The sequence below is a fragment of the Doryrhamphus excisus genome, chromosome 7 (assembly GCF_030265055.1).
Source record: "Doryrhamphus excisus isolate RoL2022-K1 chromosome 7, RoL_Dexc_1.0, whole genome shotgun sequence".
Classification (NCBI taxonomy): domain Eukaryota; kingdom Metazoa; phylum Chordata; class Actinopteri; order Syngnathiformes; family Syngnathidae; genus Doryrhamphus; species Doryrhamphus excisus.
Window position 1 is genome coordinate 6,948,228 of NC_080472.1, and position 16,947 is coordinate 6,965,174.

A 16,947-nucleotide genomic window follows, 5' to 3' on the forward strand; every position below is an offset into this window, starting at 1 on the left:
AATATTTTGACTTTATTCTCATACAATGACATTATTTTCCTCATAATATTATGACTTTAAGTCTCATGAAGTTGCAATTTTTGTCTTGTGGTATTTTGACTTTACAAATGACAGTTGTTTTTTTCATTTCTGATATTGTTTGAAAAGAAATTCCAGTTACTTTGACTTTCTTCTTGTAAGTTTTCTTCTCCTGAGTATGAATTTATTTCCATAATATGTTGACTTTATTTCCATAATATTTGAAATATTTTTTGGACTATAACCAGACACGCTGTTCCAAAGGGAGGTTGTTTAAAAACCAGCAGGAAGAAAATGAACAGTCCAACACACGGACCTGAAGTCAAATACTTTTTGAAATGTAAGCGTTATTTTCAGGGAAAAGGTGCCCCAATCTCCCATATTTGACATGGACACGTGTCAGCTGGTTAACTGTGATGCTAATCACTAGCTCATCACGTTCGAAAAACAATGAAAGTCAGGACATTTTTACTTTAAAAAAACAAGACATGTCCTGGGAAAACAGGACGTTTGGCCACAATATGAAGCAATTTCCCGGACAGTTTCAGATGGCAAGAGGCATAAAAAGGAAAGTAACCAGGGTTGATTTTCACATCCACGTTTTATTTTTGCATGAAAGGAAATTGTCTGCATATTCCTGAGGGCAAACGGCTGCAGCAGGTGAAATTCCTCAGAGGCAAACCAAGACCACAAAGACCAAGACCATCTCAAAGCAAACCGCTCAGATGGACAAACAGCAAAGTTTCCCCAATTAAAAAAAAAAAAAACAACAAAAAGAAGAAACGGCAGATTTGGCAACGTTAAAATCAACACGGCTCGGTTAAGATGATGCTTCAAACGCACAAATAAACCATCGGATAACGCAGCATGAACTTGGAACAATTTAGTAGGAAATCATCCTAAAGTTCCAACTGGACGACACAATCATCATCATCATCATCACTTCCACTGCTCCTTGTCGCTGCACTGGCAGGACATCTATTCATCTATTCCAGCTCATTAGGTATCATTATACTCAGTCGGGTGTCATGATACTAAATCAGGTATCATCCTACTTCATCAGTATCATCCCATCAGTAACATCCAACTGAATCAGGTATCATCCGACACAAGCAGGTATCATGATACTCAATCAGGTATTATACTAAATCAGGTTTCATGATACTAAATCTGGCATCATTATATTCAGTTGGGTATCATCCTACCCAATCAGGTATCATGATATTCAATCAGGTATCATGATACTATATCAGGTATCATTATACTCAGTCGGGTATCATGATACTAAATGGCGTATCATCCTACTTCATCAGTATCATCCAACTGAAGCAGGTATCATGATACTCAATCGGGTATTATACTAAATCAGGTATACTCAGTTGGGTATCATCCTATCCAATCAGGTATCATGATACTGAATCTGGTATCATGATACTATATCAGGTATCATTATACTCAGTTGGGTATCATTCTACCCAATCAGGTATCATGATTGTCAATCAGGTATCATGATACTATATCAGGTATCATTATACTCGGTCGGGTATCATTATACTAAATCAGGTATAATCCTATCCAATCAGGTATCATGATAATCAGGTATCATCCTATTCAATCAGGTATCATGATACTAAATCAGGTATACTCACTTGGGTATCATCCTACCCAATCAGGTATCATGATACTGAATCTGGTATCATGATACTATATCAGGTATCATTATACTCAGTTGGGTATCATTCTACCCAATCAGGTATCATGTTTGTCAATCAGGTATCATGATACTATATCAGGTATCATTATACTCAGTCGGGTATCATTATACTAAATCAGGTATAATCCTATCCAATCCTACTCAATCAGGTATCATGATACTCGATCAGTATCATCCTTCTCAATCAGGTATCATGATACTAAATCAGGTATCATGATACTCGATCAGTATCATCCTTCTCAATCAGGTATCATTATACTAAATCAGGTATCATTATACTCAGTTGGGTATCATTGTACTACATCAGGTATCATCCTACTCAATCAGTATCATTCCATCGGTATCATCCTACTGAATCAGGTATCATGACACTAAATCAGGTATCATCCTACTCAATCAGGCATCATGATACTAAATTCGAATGGAACATTAAACTCGCCATCCATGTCTGTTCAACTGCCTTAAGTCAGGGTGTCCAAGCTTTCCCGGTGAGGGAGCCATATTCATCTTTTCCAGTCTGCAAACCAGACCACGGACTGTCTGCTTTAGAAGCCATAATGGGTGTACAGTACTGATGAAGCTGATAACATTAAAAATAGCTCTGATAACCAATCATTAAAAAAAAGCTCTAATGAGATCAGATTACCTGTACTGTACGGGTGAGCAAATCAAGTGCAAACACTTACCACTTCCACACTAAATGGAAGGAGAACTGTTTGTCACTGTAGCGTGTTGGACATGCCATAGCTGGCTTCATGCAGTGTTAAGGCCGTATCGTGGAAGCTAATGTCTCATGTGTCACTACTGCCACCTAGTGGCTTGGTGGTAAAGTTAGAACCGACTGGTCATAGACGGGCGCCAGCTTCCACTTTGGTTCCAACCAGAGCACTGCCAGCCAAACAAGACGTGCGACTTGGTCTCCGCTTCCTTTGTGTGGTTGGGATACCGCACCGATATCATACCACTGAATTGAAGATGAATAAGTAAGATGAATAAATATATTGATATTATATTAACATCGTTTTTCAAGTAAATGTGTACTTTTATGGAATGTTGGCCATCATCCTCCATCCTTAGGTGAGACATGAAGACACGTCCTTCTCTTCTCTGTGTGTTGTAAAGATATGAAAACAGGTGAAAGGAGGCAGCCAATGAATGCACGTCATGGGACACACCTATTGGGCCCAGAAAGGCGGCTATTCAAAAAGCATGTAGTAACAGCTACATGGATGCTAACATGTCATATGTGTAGTATTTTAGTACAACTTCCTTCCTGGGTGCATTGATGTCCCATAGCAACATAGAAAGGAAGGCTACACCTAGCCTCCAAAACAAAAAAACAGAGTAAGCTGTCACTAAGGTGTCACTACACCAGTAATGTAGTTCTTAGATGTAAGAATGTTGATAAGAATAATAACAATAATATGCTTCATATGCAGATCTCATGCTGGACATGGAGCCTCGGTGGCTTTTTGGGGGTGGAATAGGTGTGTCCGATGATGTAGCTGCCTCGTTTGATCTGTTTTTATATCTTGACAAGACACAGAAAAGAGAAAGACGTGTGTTCATGTCTCACGTACGGATTGCGGATGATGGACAACATTCCTTAAAAAGTGCACGTTTCCTTGAAAGAAGCGGCAGTGAAAGCAAAGTCTTTGCTGTGACGTGTTGCTTAGAAGTGTAACCCTTTGCAAGGAGTCATCATTAGTAGAATGCATAATAAAAGTCACAGCACGTAGTGTCAGTGTTGCTGCGTGGCGCCCTATCCAGTGCTCCGCATACGGGACGTTTTTGGAAAGGATGGCAGCGCCGCCCAGTAAATAAGTAACCTCGCCACGATGCTTCTGCTCTTCACTGGATTTGTGCTTATTTTCACCAAAACACTCTGTGCAAAGTACGACAATACGGTAGCGTCATCAAAATAAGCATGAAAAATGACCCACTGTCATAAATCACCAGAGACAAGAGAAGCTTGCATAGCAAAGCAAAAGAAAAGGAACATAGAAAATATATTTACACATTATGCAAGTCCTTGGAGTCATTTTGTTTGCATTTTCTTCCTTTGTGTGAATTGTTGGACAGCAAGTAGTGATAGATAGTAGAAGTGGTCATATAGCATGTTTGGGGGGGGGGGGGGGGGGATTAGGGAAACACTGTGAGACTGGTGTCTGTGTCCTGTACATGACATTTACAGCTCCACATGTTCATTGGCATCTTCATGCCGTCTCCTTCCCCAGCTTCCCCCGTACATCATTCCCATCATTCCCAGTCATTCGCGGAGAAACAACCTCTCAAAGCACTTAGAAACAAGGTGTCCTGGGACAGGCAGCAACTGCAGGCAAAGAAGCGTCCAAAGCACTCTGAAAGACAAATAACACAAAACAATGAAAAGTGCTGGGGAGGCAGAGTTCATACATCCGAACATCCATATAGTACAAAATGTGTGTGTGTGTGTTGGGGGGGGGGGGGGGGGGGGGTGTTGGGGGGGGGGGTTGCAACTAACCATTATTCCCTCCCTCCATAATGGCCCAATAGCTGTTATTATGCTAGGACTATGTTAAAAAGCCATAGCATTTCAGTATGTGGACTCAAACTATGGAATGGATTGAGTAAGGACCTCAAACAATGCACAACGATGAGCCAATTCAAGAAACAATCATGATGTGCTATATACTATATCACTATATTGACACTTACTATGGTACCCAATATGTCATTGGATGCTCATATCACCTTGTACTTTGGTACGAGGTGCATTATTAAAAAAACAAAAACAAAAAACAAAAAAAACTGTATTATGGAAAGCAGGAAGTGAACAAATGTAACAGTTACTGATTGTAAAAGTACCAGATGGAGGGGTAGGATTTAATAAGCTTTGCTTCTTCCTACTCCTTTTGGACATGTGGAACTGGGAACTGATTATGGGATGCATTCAATTGTAATCTGATGCATGTTCAAATGAAATAAAACCATTACCATTACCATTACCATTACCATTACCATTACCATTACCATTACCATTACCATTACCATTACCATTACCATTACCATTACCATTACCATTACCATTACCATTACCAAGAGCAGGCTGTAGCCTTTTACACAGTACCTGTACCTCCATTTCCCTCCATCAAAAGTGTTTGGAGATTTGATGTCATTATAAATGACCAACATAATGCTAAAATAGATGATGTAATACTGAAATACTGGTCATGAACTGAAAGGACAATGTGGCAGGTACAAGAATTTCCTTTTGTTTTCAGGACGTTCCCAATGGTTGTCATCCTGGTTTCCATGTTGTTTTCACCTCTGAATGCCGTCTATGCCTGGCCATTCAGCATCGAGCAACGGGAGAAGCCATGCAAATCATGACGTCAACCCACCTTTGGCAGGGATTCACTTCATTTGAATGCAAAGGACACACATTCCGCAAATCCATTCGATGCAAAGAAGACACTGTCGCACACTGACACTCACAGTGATCCCTCTTCTCTGTGCTGTTTGTGAGAAGATTGCCACTGAGGGAGGCTTCTGTGCCAGGTCTCTTGTGGGACGCCTGACTCAACGTGGCCCTGTTGGATGCCGGCGTGGCGCCCCAGGAAGTCATATGCTGCCGCTCCAGCGTGGAAACGGTCACCATGCACTCCTCAGAGGGATCCGAAGCCGTACTCGCCCATGAGCTGTTCATGCGGGATGCGCTGCTGTGAAGGCTCTTCAATGCCGGTGCGTGGGCTGCTGAGTGGGTCATCAAAAGACACGAATTATGGAAATGATTTTAATAGACACTTTCTTATTGACGAGAGAAGATGGATGATGGATGGATGGATGGAAAGATGGATGGATGGAAAGATAGATGGATGGATGGTTGGATGGATGATGGAAAGATGGATGGATGGATGGATGGATGATAGATGGATGGATAGATAGATGGATGCATGAATGATTGACAGATGGATGGAGAGATGGATGGATGGATAAATGGATGGATGCATGGATGGCTAGATGGATGGATGGATGGATAAATGGATGGCTAGATGGATGGATGGATGGCTAGATGGATGGATAAACAGATGGATGGCTGGCTGGATGGATAAACGGATGGATGGCTGGCTGGATGGATAAATGGATGGATGGCTAGATGGATGAATGGATAAATGGATGGATGGCTAGATGGATGGATATATGGATGGTTAGATGGATGAATGACTAGATGGATGGATGGATAAATGGATGGTTAGATGGATGAATGACTAGATGGATGTATGGATGGATGTATGGCTGGAAATGCACACATCTCTGGTAAAGGTCCCAGTCAAACAGCAATACCCAAACCCCCAACCTACCTTCTGTGTTATTGTCTTTTCTTCTGGGCAGTGTCCCAACCTTAGTCGTCTGGGATTTGGGACCAGTGATTTGCGCCCTCTTGTGGCCAAGGCTATGTGTATTCTGCGGGCCACGATCTGTTGTCCCAGAGCCGTCTGAGCGACACAACTGAGAGCCTTTACCTGCAATTGGCCGGAGAGGGACCATCGTCGTAAAAATGCAACTTCTGAATATGTGCACTATGCAAAAGAGTGGTAACATTGAAAACTAACCAAGAAAAACTAACGAAAACAAACACCAACGAAATCAGAAATCATACATGTTCCATGAACCTGCAGAAATCTATTCCAGATCTTCTATTCCAGTGCTTTTTCCAGTGAGGGCCACATATGAAAAATGAAAGAATGCAACTTTGCCACTTTGATATTTTGATATAACCAGAGAGAGATAGTATATATAGATGTACTCAGAAGTTATATGTATTTCAATAAAATAGGTGAAAAGGCCAATCATTCATCTCAACTTTGCTCGTTTGGGGTGGGGGGTTGTATTCCAAATATTTCAACTTTCTTTTTAAATGATCTTCATCTCATAACAACATGACTTTATTTTCATAGTATCACAAGTTTTTCTCCAATCTAATTATCAATCGTTACCTTTGGTGTCCAACACCATCACGCGCATTAATTAGTGTTTGTGCAAAGCAACAAGCTAGGCTACAGTAACAGGGCCAAAGGACTCCACGTCAATAAACACCTTTTTATAAACCTAATTACGTATCGAGCGGTGTCCAATCATCACAACTGTTATCACCAACCTGAATAATTTGTGAGTGCATTGTTTTCTTTGCCACCATTTTGTATGAACATATCATTGTTCACTTTTGTTAGCATTTTTTAATGACGTGGCGGTGATTGAAGTTTTGCCTGCACCTCAACTTGAAATTATTGTCGGATTTTTAGTCGGAAGGTTCAGAGATTGTGTCATACATACTGCATATATTTATATATAGCATATATAAGACAGACCCTAATAAACTCACAACGCTAAAAGAGTACTTTGATAAAGCAAGACGAAGATATAGAAGATAATAAGTGAGAGGAAAAGGGCTGTGATCGCACGACGGTATCCTCTGTGGACATGCTGCCACCATGCTGCCTTTGTTCACAACAACACACTGACTCACAGTATGTGACAGCCTAACAAAAGATAATGAAATGTTTGCATTGCTAATGCTTGCCAGTATTTTTACACCCAGTGACCTGTATTTGGCCCCGCAGTGATGATGCGCACTTCTGTCCATTAGCCTATCAAACAGCCTCGTCTAAAAATGGTGTATTTTAGTCCCTGTGGGAAACGCTGTCATGTTTCCCTCCAAAGAAAAGAAGCCTATTTATAAATGCATTCTTTCTTAAATTCAAGATATGACACTTTTCAGTGGAGATTTACAGTTTGTATATGCTTTTATGCTTTATGTTATGCTTTTGATGCCTTTGCCAGAATAACTTGAAGGTAATATTAACAGCCTGGCTGATTCTGACTTTGACGAGTACATTTTACGGTGAAAAGAAAAGAACCTGATTGAAATGTGAATAGTTTTCAAGGATACGCCAGGATAAGTGTGTATGTCTAAGTTGCATCCCACTTCTGATGCAAATATCTTATCAAATGTCTTATGCTGTTTTACCACGTTTTTACACACCTGAGACCTCAAGATTATCCAATGTATGTCCAGGAGAGTAATCAAAGCCGCATAAATTCTTCGACACCACAGCGTATCGTTCTTCCTCCTCCTCATCTTCAGAGAGGCGAGTGTCTCCCAAGTCAGAGCCCAGCGTAGAAGACATGAAGTCCATGGGAGTGATGGCGTTGTTGGCCATGCTTGAATTGCTCTTCATGTGCCTGTGATACAGTGTGCACAAACAGGCGATATCAACAGCCAGTACAGATTTCAGGATCACAGGATCAATAAAGTGATCTGACCTTACGGGGACTGTTAAATGACATCTTATCAATCCAAAACACACATTACCAATGGTGGATTAAAAAACACAATGTACCAAAAATGGCTCTACTTTTCACAGTTACGCTGTATGCGGTCCCTTTGATGCAAAAACAAGACACGGCATGCAGAATGGGTGCATATCCACAATGTGTGCAGAGACTTAACTGACTACATTCTCCATGCTGATGTTCCTTGTGCAAACAATTGGCTTCTAAATGGACTGGATAAAGGATATCTGGATGGGCAAAGACTGTCAGCAACATGTCTATTATCTCTTCCACAGCTGTCCTGCATGATGGCTCACATCCTTCCATCAATGCATGCATAATTACCGCCTCTATTTACTGATGTCAGAAGAGTTGACGAGCCTAAAGCCACTTATTATCACCCAACATAGGTTGGTGCCCACGCGACTCGTTTTCTCAAGCTCCGTTAGAGCCGCTATCATTAGAGATGTGTTCCTCAAGCTCCAGATTTCAGCTAGAATATGCAATCACTGGCTTATAAGATGCCAATGATGTGCACAACTCAAGGGAAATGATTCACACGCATGGAATGGAGACTGATTGCCAGCCAATGTATACCACTTACACTCACATTCACACCAACGGACATTTAAGAGTCTTCAATTAGCTGAACTTGAAGATATGATAATAAAATGTTTGCTGAAATGTCACTTTTGTCAATCAATTGTTTTGGGGGTTTAAGGACCCCCAGAAGTAGCAAATTATATGCTACATTGACTCAAATAGTATAGCTTTGCCCCCCTGAGAAAGTATAATAAAATCAATTGTTTTGGGGGTTTAAGGACCCCCAGAAGTAGCAAATTATATGCTACATTGACTCAAATAGTATAGCTTTGCCCCCCTGAGAAAATATAATAAAATCAATTGTTTTGGGGGTTTAAGGACCCCCACTTTTGTCAATCCATCATTTTGGAGGTTCAGGGACCACCAAATTATATGGGGGGAATTAGTACACAGATAGTGTAGGTTTAGGGACCCCCACTTTTGTCAATGAAATCATTTTGGTAGTTTAATGACTCCTCAAAAGGGGAAAATTATGTGCTAGCAGAGATGAGGATACTGAGGTTCACATTGGGAGTGACCAGGATGGATAGGATCAGGAAGGGGACATTACACGGATGCTTCCAGGTAGGAGGCGTAGAGGAAGACCAAAGAGGAGGTTTATGGATGTAGTGAAGGAGGACATGAGAGAGACAGATGCAGAAGACAGGGTTGGATGGAGGAGAATGAATGTTCTGTCGGGATGATATTATCATGTGGTCGGAGTCTTATATAAATGAGGGTCATCATTCCATATTTCACAGTGACAAATTTTTACCAGGCTTGTTTGGCGACTTCATACTGGTAAGCTCTGGTTAGCTCATCCAAATGGGCCTGCAGAATAGACTGCATTTCCTCATGGTGGGCGGAGCTGAGCGAGGACGATGATGGCTGCTTGTAAGGAGCTGCTGCTGTCGCCGGCGAGGACGTCCTTCCTCTTAAAGGAGGAGTGGGACCTCTCTCCTCTTCTACTTCATCGTCCAAACTCTGGTGGCGGTAGGAGAGAGGTGGGGCCCAACTGTTGTTGTCATATCTGAAATGTGGACATACATACTTGAACATGTGACGGATAGTTCCAGTGGGGGGCACAGTAACAGGCACAGTATGTACCCCAGTTTGTGATAAAACTGATTTGGTTTCCGGTCCGATACTAGGTCAAATTCAGGCTGGTATTGAAGACACGGATCGGATTCCATCTGGAAAATCAACATGTCACACGCGTGCCCAAAGTATAATGTATGGTACCTTTGTGGATTGAGAAATGTGTTTAGTTGGAATTGTAGCTGCTGACTGGTATCATTTTCAGTCTGTTATATGGATACAAAGAATAAGTTTTGGTTTCATACGTCCAGGTGTCATGTGACAATTGAAAAGTGTCGTCTTCCTGAACAGTCTGACATTTCTTCAGGTTTTATTGTATCCATCGACTTAATGTAACGATGTTAGGAACACCACTAATGCTCACTCTGACCATCTGGGCTCCATCATAAATATAGCCCGGTATTTTGTTCTTAGTGGTTATTGGCGTGACGATAAGGATCCTGAAATCACAAAGCCAACCATTTTTTGTGTATTTCCAGAAGAAAAAGGTAGGTCCGGGGTCCGGGAGACACTGCATGACCTCTGCTGCAGAGTGCTTGTGTGGTTTCATGTTGGCGTGTGAGGCGGCGTGATGTCACTCTTACCCTCCTCCGTGGCTTTCCTGAGGGTAACGGTCAAGGTCAACTTCGGTACCAGGCAGAGGATGCATGGGGGGCGGAGGCAGGGGCATGTTAGCCCAACATGTCCCATTTGATTTAGAGCTCTTTGTTCCACCCTTCACCTTCTTTTTCCTTCCGAGCTTTGCACCTGGGGGCGGGAAAGACACATGGAAGTTTAGTCGGGAACCAATATCCATTTGGTCCCACGTTTTCACTGACGTGTTTGTCATTCATGCGCTGATGGCGTATTATGGCTTCAAAATGTTATGATATTTCTTAAATAGGCATCAAAACCTGAGGCACAGCACTTCGCTTCTTCTACTTTATCTCGGCTAGTGTTGACATTTAGCTGCGAACAAGGCTTATTGTCAACGGTACAAAAGCACAACGGGATTCCACCAACAACATACTTCCTGTCTCTCCACACCGCCGAGATAACTCAGAAAGCTGATGGAGTTTCCGCCATTGCTAATCAAGTTAACCCAAAGAAACACGTCACGATTGTGTGACATTTCTGGGCTAGATGAGCTCCCAGGGTAGAGCTCTGATGAAGACCAAGAGTAATTAAGAGCGTTATCCTAAGGGGTCATTCCGATGTCAACAAATGCGCTCTTTTCCATTTTACATGAAGACCACATCGAAAAAGCCGCTAACTCGGGGGTCCAAAGCGTCTTTTTTATTTGCCCGTGGGACATTCTACATTACAGCGCAATTTAACACAAACACTACAAAAAGGAAACCAAAATCTGCTGACATTTTATAGGAATAATTCATATTCAGTGAAATAATAATCTAACAAGAAAACATTCAATTTTTAAGTACAACACCATAATATTATGACTTAAAATACAAAGTAAATAAAAAATTATGATTAAAAATTATGAGAAACAAAGAAAACACTGACTAAAGTGACAGAAAATGAGGTTCTGATGTTATAATGTAATTTATTGCCTGTAATTTATTGTATGCTCTTATTTATTGTATGTTCTCTTTTATCTTGTATTTTATATTGGTGTTTTTTATCTTCTGTACAGCGACCTTGGGTGTCCTGAAAGGCGCTTTGAAATAAAATGTATTATTATTATTATTATTATTAATGTTACAAAAACAAAGTCAAATATGGGAATGAAGTCATAATTACAAGTGGGAAATTTAATCAAGAAAAGCATGGAAGCAGTTAGATGTCAGCTCTGTTTTGTTATCATCATTGTACACATCATCATGATAAATTCTCATTATGCTGCATCTATTCGAACAATTGTACCTTTAGTTATACCTCTAGTTATACCACCAGTTATACGTCTAGGTATACCTTCAGTTATACCTTGAGTTATACCTTTAGTTATACCTATAGTTATACCTCCAGTTATACGTCTAGTTATACCTTTAGTTATACCTTTAGTAATACCTCTAGTTATATCTCTAGTTATACCTTTACTTATACCTCCAGTTATACGTCTAGTTATACCTTTAGTTATACCTTTAGTAATACCTCTAGTTATACCTCTAGTTATACCTCCAGTTATACCTTTAGTTATACCTCTAGTTATACCTCTAGTTATACCTGTAGTTATACCTGTAGTTATACCTGTAGTTATACCTGTAGTTATACCTGTAGTTATACCTGTAGTTATACCTTCAGTTATACCTCTAGTCATGATGACTAAGCGAGGTTGGCCTCATCAGGTTTCCATGATTGTTTGAACTGCCAGGCTGTGTTGTTGGGCATGTCTGTATTGTGTCATCAACACACGCACACACACACAAACACACACAAATGAGTACCGGTGGCAGGACGTCTATCCGTTAGCGAGTAGCCCAGGTTGGCTATTTCCTGCTGGGCCTGCAGAGAAGCCTTCCAGCGGGGATCTGGCCTGTCCACAGCCAGCTCGTGGAAGCTGTTGGACTGGAGTATCTGGGTGGTGGCGTAGGGGGTGGGCTGGCTGTCTTGGACGGGGCTGCCGTAGCCCCCCTTGCCCATGAAGTCAATGCTGCTGTAGATGGCACCGTCCGACAGCATGGTGCCCGTCTTCTCCACCGCTGCCGACGGTAATACGTCTGCAACAAGGAAATGCGGGGGGGGGGGGGGGGGGGGGGGGGGTAGTGCGAGATGACATGAACTTAACAATCTTTAAGGTCGTTAACACTCCCTGCTGTGCTGGTGTTCCGCATTGGGTAAAAAAGAGAAGACTTGATGTGAATGAAAGTGATTATCTGCAAGCATAATTAACATGCAACACGCTGTGGGGGCCCTGTGGAGTGGTCACGTGACCACAGCGGGCCCTCCTGGGCTCGACGTGCACGCACACACACACTCATGGATCTATCAATCTCGCCGCATTTTAAAAAGCACAAAAAGAAAGCCCAAATATCAGGCTTGTCAAACGACATTAGCAAAGTCCAGCCCTCAAAGGCACTTTTAATTTCTCTGCGTGTTTGTTTTAATGTCAGTCCCTGTCACTGCGCATCGTGCAGGACGTGCATCACAGCCGTCAGGCCGGGCCACGCTAAAAACGTCATTCCCGTCAGCCGGCCGTGTTTCTGTTTACCTCCTCGGCCAAAGTTAGGGCCGCCCTTCGGACTCCCCAATCCTCCGTTTGCCGGGAGGCTGGTGGAGGGCCACGAGTCCGCCAGCCAGGGTAGACCGGGGTCACCCGCCTTCAGCAGCCCTGGACGACTGAGGGAAGGATGTTCATGGGGACACAGAGGGAAGATGGGCGTTAGAGGCGTGCATAGGAAATCAGGTTTGTGTGCATATTTTTTCTCCGGTGGGAAGTCTATATCAGACTTCTGCCTCCACGAGCCCAAACTCTCCCCGGAGACAGCAGGCAGGTCTGACTACATATTAAATCCACTTTAGAGCCGTAGCACAACAGGAATTTACATTTTAAATTGAGAATCATGGACCGCCTCTGGCAGCTCAGCCACGTCGCCATGGCAACACAGACAGCAAAAGCCCATTTGATGCTTTCACTTCCTTTTTTTATTTACTGACGTTGATTTCAGAGTAGGAAAGTTGTGAGCAGGAAGAAAACAAAGACATGTTGTATCAGCCGACAGCACAACATTTGCCATTTGCATGCCTCCTGCTGCCTGTTTACATGTTTGCCACACGGGGGAATTTTCCACTGGGCCTGGCTCGCCAGGCGCCGGGGGGTTGTTTACAGCCGACGTGGTGATGGCTCAAAGGTGTTCAAACAATTACATCAATAATTTCTATTGTAAAATACACAAGCACACGCGTGCATTTGCATGTAGCGACAAGCACGCGCCACTCTAACGTGCATGCCTGTTCATCCATGGGGGGCTTTATTTTCCACCATCATTTCTCACGCCTCTGGTCTTATCTGACTGCTTCCTTGGTAAAAAACCTGAAGGAACTCGGCCCCCCGCAAGGCCCAGAGAGTGCCGTCCGTTTGTGCTTTTGTGCCGCATTTGTGCTGTTTTGTGCAATTACATATTTTGTGCTGTGTTCGTTTTTGAGTTATTACACATGATTTTTAAGCCAAATTAAGACAAAATAGTCCTATTCGTTTGTCCTGTGTTTGCGCAATTAAAATGACCATTTGTGCTGTCATACTTTTTGAGTTATGAAAGATTCAAGTACCCGGCTATTACTGATCCGCCCCCCTCCTAGACATGCTCAGAATGAAACCTAAATAGTCTTATTTCTTTCCCCCCTCACTTTAGTGCTGTTTTGTGCAATACACAATTGTCAAGCCTCTGTTATGAAATCAAAACTATCGGGCTATGATGTAATTGGAAAATATTCAATTAGTTCGTGCTGCGTTTGTGTAATTAAAGTGACGTTTGTGCTTTTTTGTTTTTGAGTTATTACAAATTCTTTTAATCGTTCGTTCATTTCTGCTGTTTTGTTTTTGAGTTATTACAAATTCTTTTATCCCAACAACGTTAACCTAGCCCCTCCAAATGTATCCGTTTGTGCTCTATTGTGCTGCTTTGTGTAATCATATGTTCTCTTTGTTTGTTCTGTTTTGTGCAGTAAAAAATGTCTTGCCTCTGGTCTTCCAAATCCAAATTATTGATTGTGCTGCGTTAGTTTTATGTCAGGTGGTGGTGGGGGGTTGGGGGTAAGTTCACCCAGGTTGGAAAAAGCAAAAAACAAATTGAAATTAGTCGAGCTAGCTTAGCTATTTTTTCTTTTTGCAAGACAGATTTGCCTGATTTCATCATCTGAAGCATTTGTAGCTAGCGGCTAATTGTAATAAGATGAAGGTTGAGATTAGGACCCTCCCAATGCCATTATCACATTTCCCATGCATCGTCTTCTCCACTGAACGTATCCAAATACAACAAGCACCAACCTTTAGTGACACACTGGACGACTTCCCAGCACCTGGTCGCCGACTAACCAGACCAGACGGCAACCCAATCCACCCCCTCCCCCCATTAAAAATATGCCAATCCCATTCATCTCTCAAAGACCCAAAATGTTTTACAGTTTAATGAAAATAAATGAGGGATGAACGAACATTTAAGGTGACGTTTACCTTCATAGAAGACGTGATCGTTGCAGTGAAATCAACACGGACACCACCTTCCTGTTTTGCCATGAGTTATTTCTTCAATTCAATTGTGTTTTCAATTCTCACCTCAAGTGTCTGCTTTTCTTTTGATCAAAATAGCAAAATAGCAAAATAACCCAAAATGGAGACAAAGAACGTTTTGCTAGAGAAGGTGACGGGAAGGTGTTGATCTCGCTGCCACATCACGTCTTTGTCGGCTGCAATGAAGGTAAAAGTCACGTTAAATGTTCCTTCATCGTATCTCTTTCAGTCTGGCGTTAATTGGAAAACACGCTAACTAGGGCATACGCTAAGCAAAGTTCCACAGTGAAATAACCCGAAATGGTTATAATGACATCAACTTCCGCTTCCTGTTTCCACACTAACAGGAAGCTAGCAAAAAGGTTTTGCGCTAAACACAGCTGGACTAACAATGTCGTGTTAATAACATGACATTGGAAAATGTACGCAAACCAAGGCAAAATATTTGCCTTTCGATGTTAACCAAAAAACATGCTAACCGGGGTGTATGCTAACTGTATGGGCCCTCGCCTGCTTCACTTCCATCACTAAAAAAAGAACAAACAAAAAAAAGGTCTTCCTTGAATCAATACTCACAAGTGCCACTTTTCCCCCTTCCAATATTAACGTTGGAGTTGGGGGGCAACCGAATGTTCTTCAACTTCCGTGGGCCGGCCCAAAGTCAAATAGGCTGGGACTTAAATAGCACATTCATCACCTCGCCATCCGTCCTCACCTCAGCAGCCCGCCTTCATTAAGGGTTTGCATTCATTGCAAAAGAGGTGATTAATGACACCATCAGGAATATATCCGTACTCTCTTACACGATGGAGAGATGAGAATGGGTATGCTAATTATCGTATTCCGAGCTCAGTCCCGGTGCAATGAGGACTTGACATTGAGAAGCTAGACTGAAAGCTTTTAAATGTGGAACTTTCCTCAGTTTATTCTTCAGTTCCAATCGATGCTCACCTTCCATTTCTGATTAGGCCCCGGTCCCTCTGGAATGTGACTTCAAGCAGAGAAGAAAGAAAAGATGTAAGCAATGAAACTGTCCAACGGCTGCGATGTTTACGTGCCAAAACGTACCTGCACGGGTGAAAGTGAAGGACTGGACTGCAATGACACCATAAAAAATCCGTGTTAGAGGGCAAATCGCTACGTGTGACTCACCAAGATCATAACCCCGGCATGTTCTCATCATCATGCTGAGGGAATTTAGCAGTGGTCTGCCACCAAGGCCAGCAAAGCCTTCTCTGCTGGCCTAGACGGCACCTCAAATATCATTGGATGACTTTATCGCCAGCAGACGTCCCAGACCAGACCATGATACGTGAATTACGTGATACAGGATTCAATGTTAATTCATATTTTGTATTGTCGTAGTTAGGGCATAGAAAAGCTGTTTATGTTTGATTTTACCTAATTAGAGTTCTCTAGATATGAAATAACATCCCATAATTATCCTTAGACTCTTATGTAGGCTCAATGAATCGGATACTAGAGATGCACAAGACCTTTTTTTTCAAACTGCTCTTCAAATGCTCTAACTTTGATTGAGATAGAAAGAGTCTTTTCTGAAATTCACTCATCTTGCTCGGATCTGGGGGCCATAAAGCCCACTGAAGGCCCAGGTACCCGACGCACCCGATGCACCCAACACACCCGACGCACCCAACCTTACCCAATGCACCCAACGCACCCGACGCACCCAACACACCCGACGCACCCAACCCACAAAGCTCAGCAGAGAAAAGCTAAAAAGGTAGATGTCCCCCCTAAATCCAAACGTGCTTCATGCTAATGTGCAAAGGTCTGCTAACGGGAGGCGATGTTAAATGACTTATCTCACACGACTGTGCGACAGCGCGGAGGTGCGCCGCCGATGGAGCGCGGCGTATTTGATGCACACCGATGCACGACGGATCAAATAAATAGAGCCTATTTCCGTCAGCATTGAATATATTTATTTCACGCCGCCTTTTAGCCAAATGGAGTCGAATCTGTGCTGACATCAAGTCTCATTGGGGCGAGAAACCAAATGAGCTTTGAGATTCTGTATGGATGTGAGGCC

At 42.4% G+C, this 16,947-nt stretch overlaps 1 protein-coding gene across 3 annotated transcripts in view; it reads right to left on the bottom strand.

Moving 5' to 3' along the window:
- Window positions 1-600: 600 nt before the first annotated feature.
- The window catches only part of LOC131131913 (roundabout homolog 2-like), a 90,362-nt gene continuing 74,015 nt past the window's right edge, over window positions 601-16,947 (bottom strand). For 2 of the 3 annotated variants that reach the window (XM_058076947.1, XM_058076950.1), the window contains 10 exons: window positions 15,963-15,989; window positions 15,846-15,885; window positions 12,876-13,003; window positions 12,112-12,384; window positions 10,312-10,474; window positions 9,405-9,659; window positions 7,758-7,957; window positions 6,076-6,237; window positions 5,210-5,467; window positions 601-4,092 (listed from right to left, as the gene is read on the bottom strand). In XM_058076947.1, the coding sequence (XP_057932930.1) occupies window positions 4,091-4,092; window positions 5,210-5,467; window positions 6,076-6,237; window positions 7,758-7,957; window positions 9,405-9,659; window positions 10,312-10,474; window positions 12,112-12,384; window positions 12,876-13,003; window positions 15,846-15,885; window positions 15,963-15,989 (1,508 nt within the window). In that variant the 3' untranslated portion in view covers window positions 601-4,090. The remainder of the gene's footprint in view (window positions 4,093-5,209; window positions 5,468-6,075; window positions 6,238-7,757; window positions 7,958-9,404; window positions 9,660-10,311; window positions 10,475-12,111; window positions 12,385-12,875; window positions 13,004-15,845; window positions 15,886-15,962; window positions 15,990-16,947) is intronic. The other variant, XM_058076948.1, reaches the window with a different exon arrangement.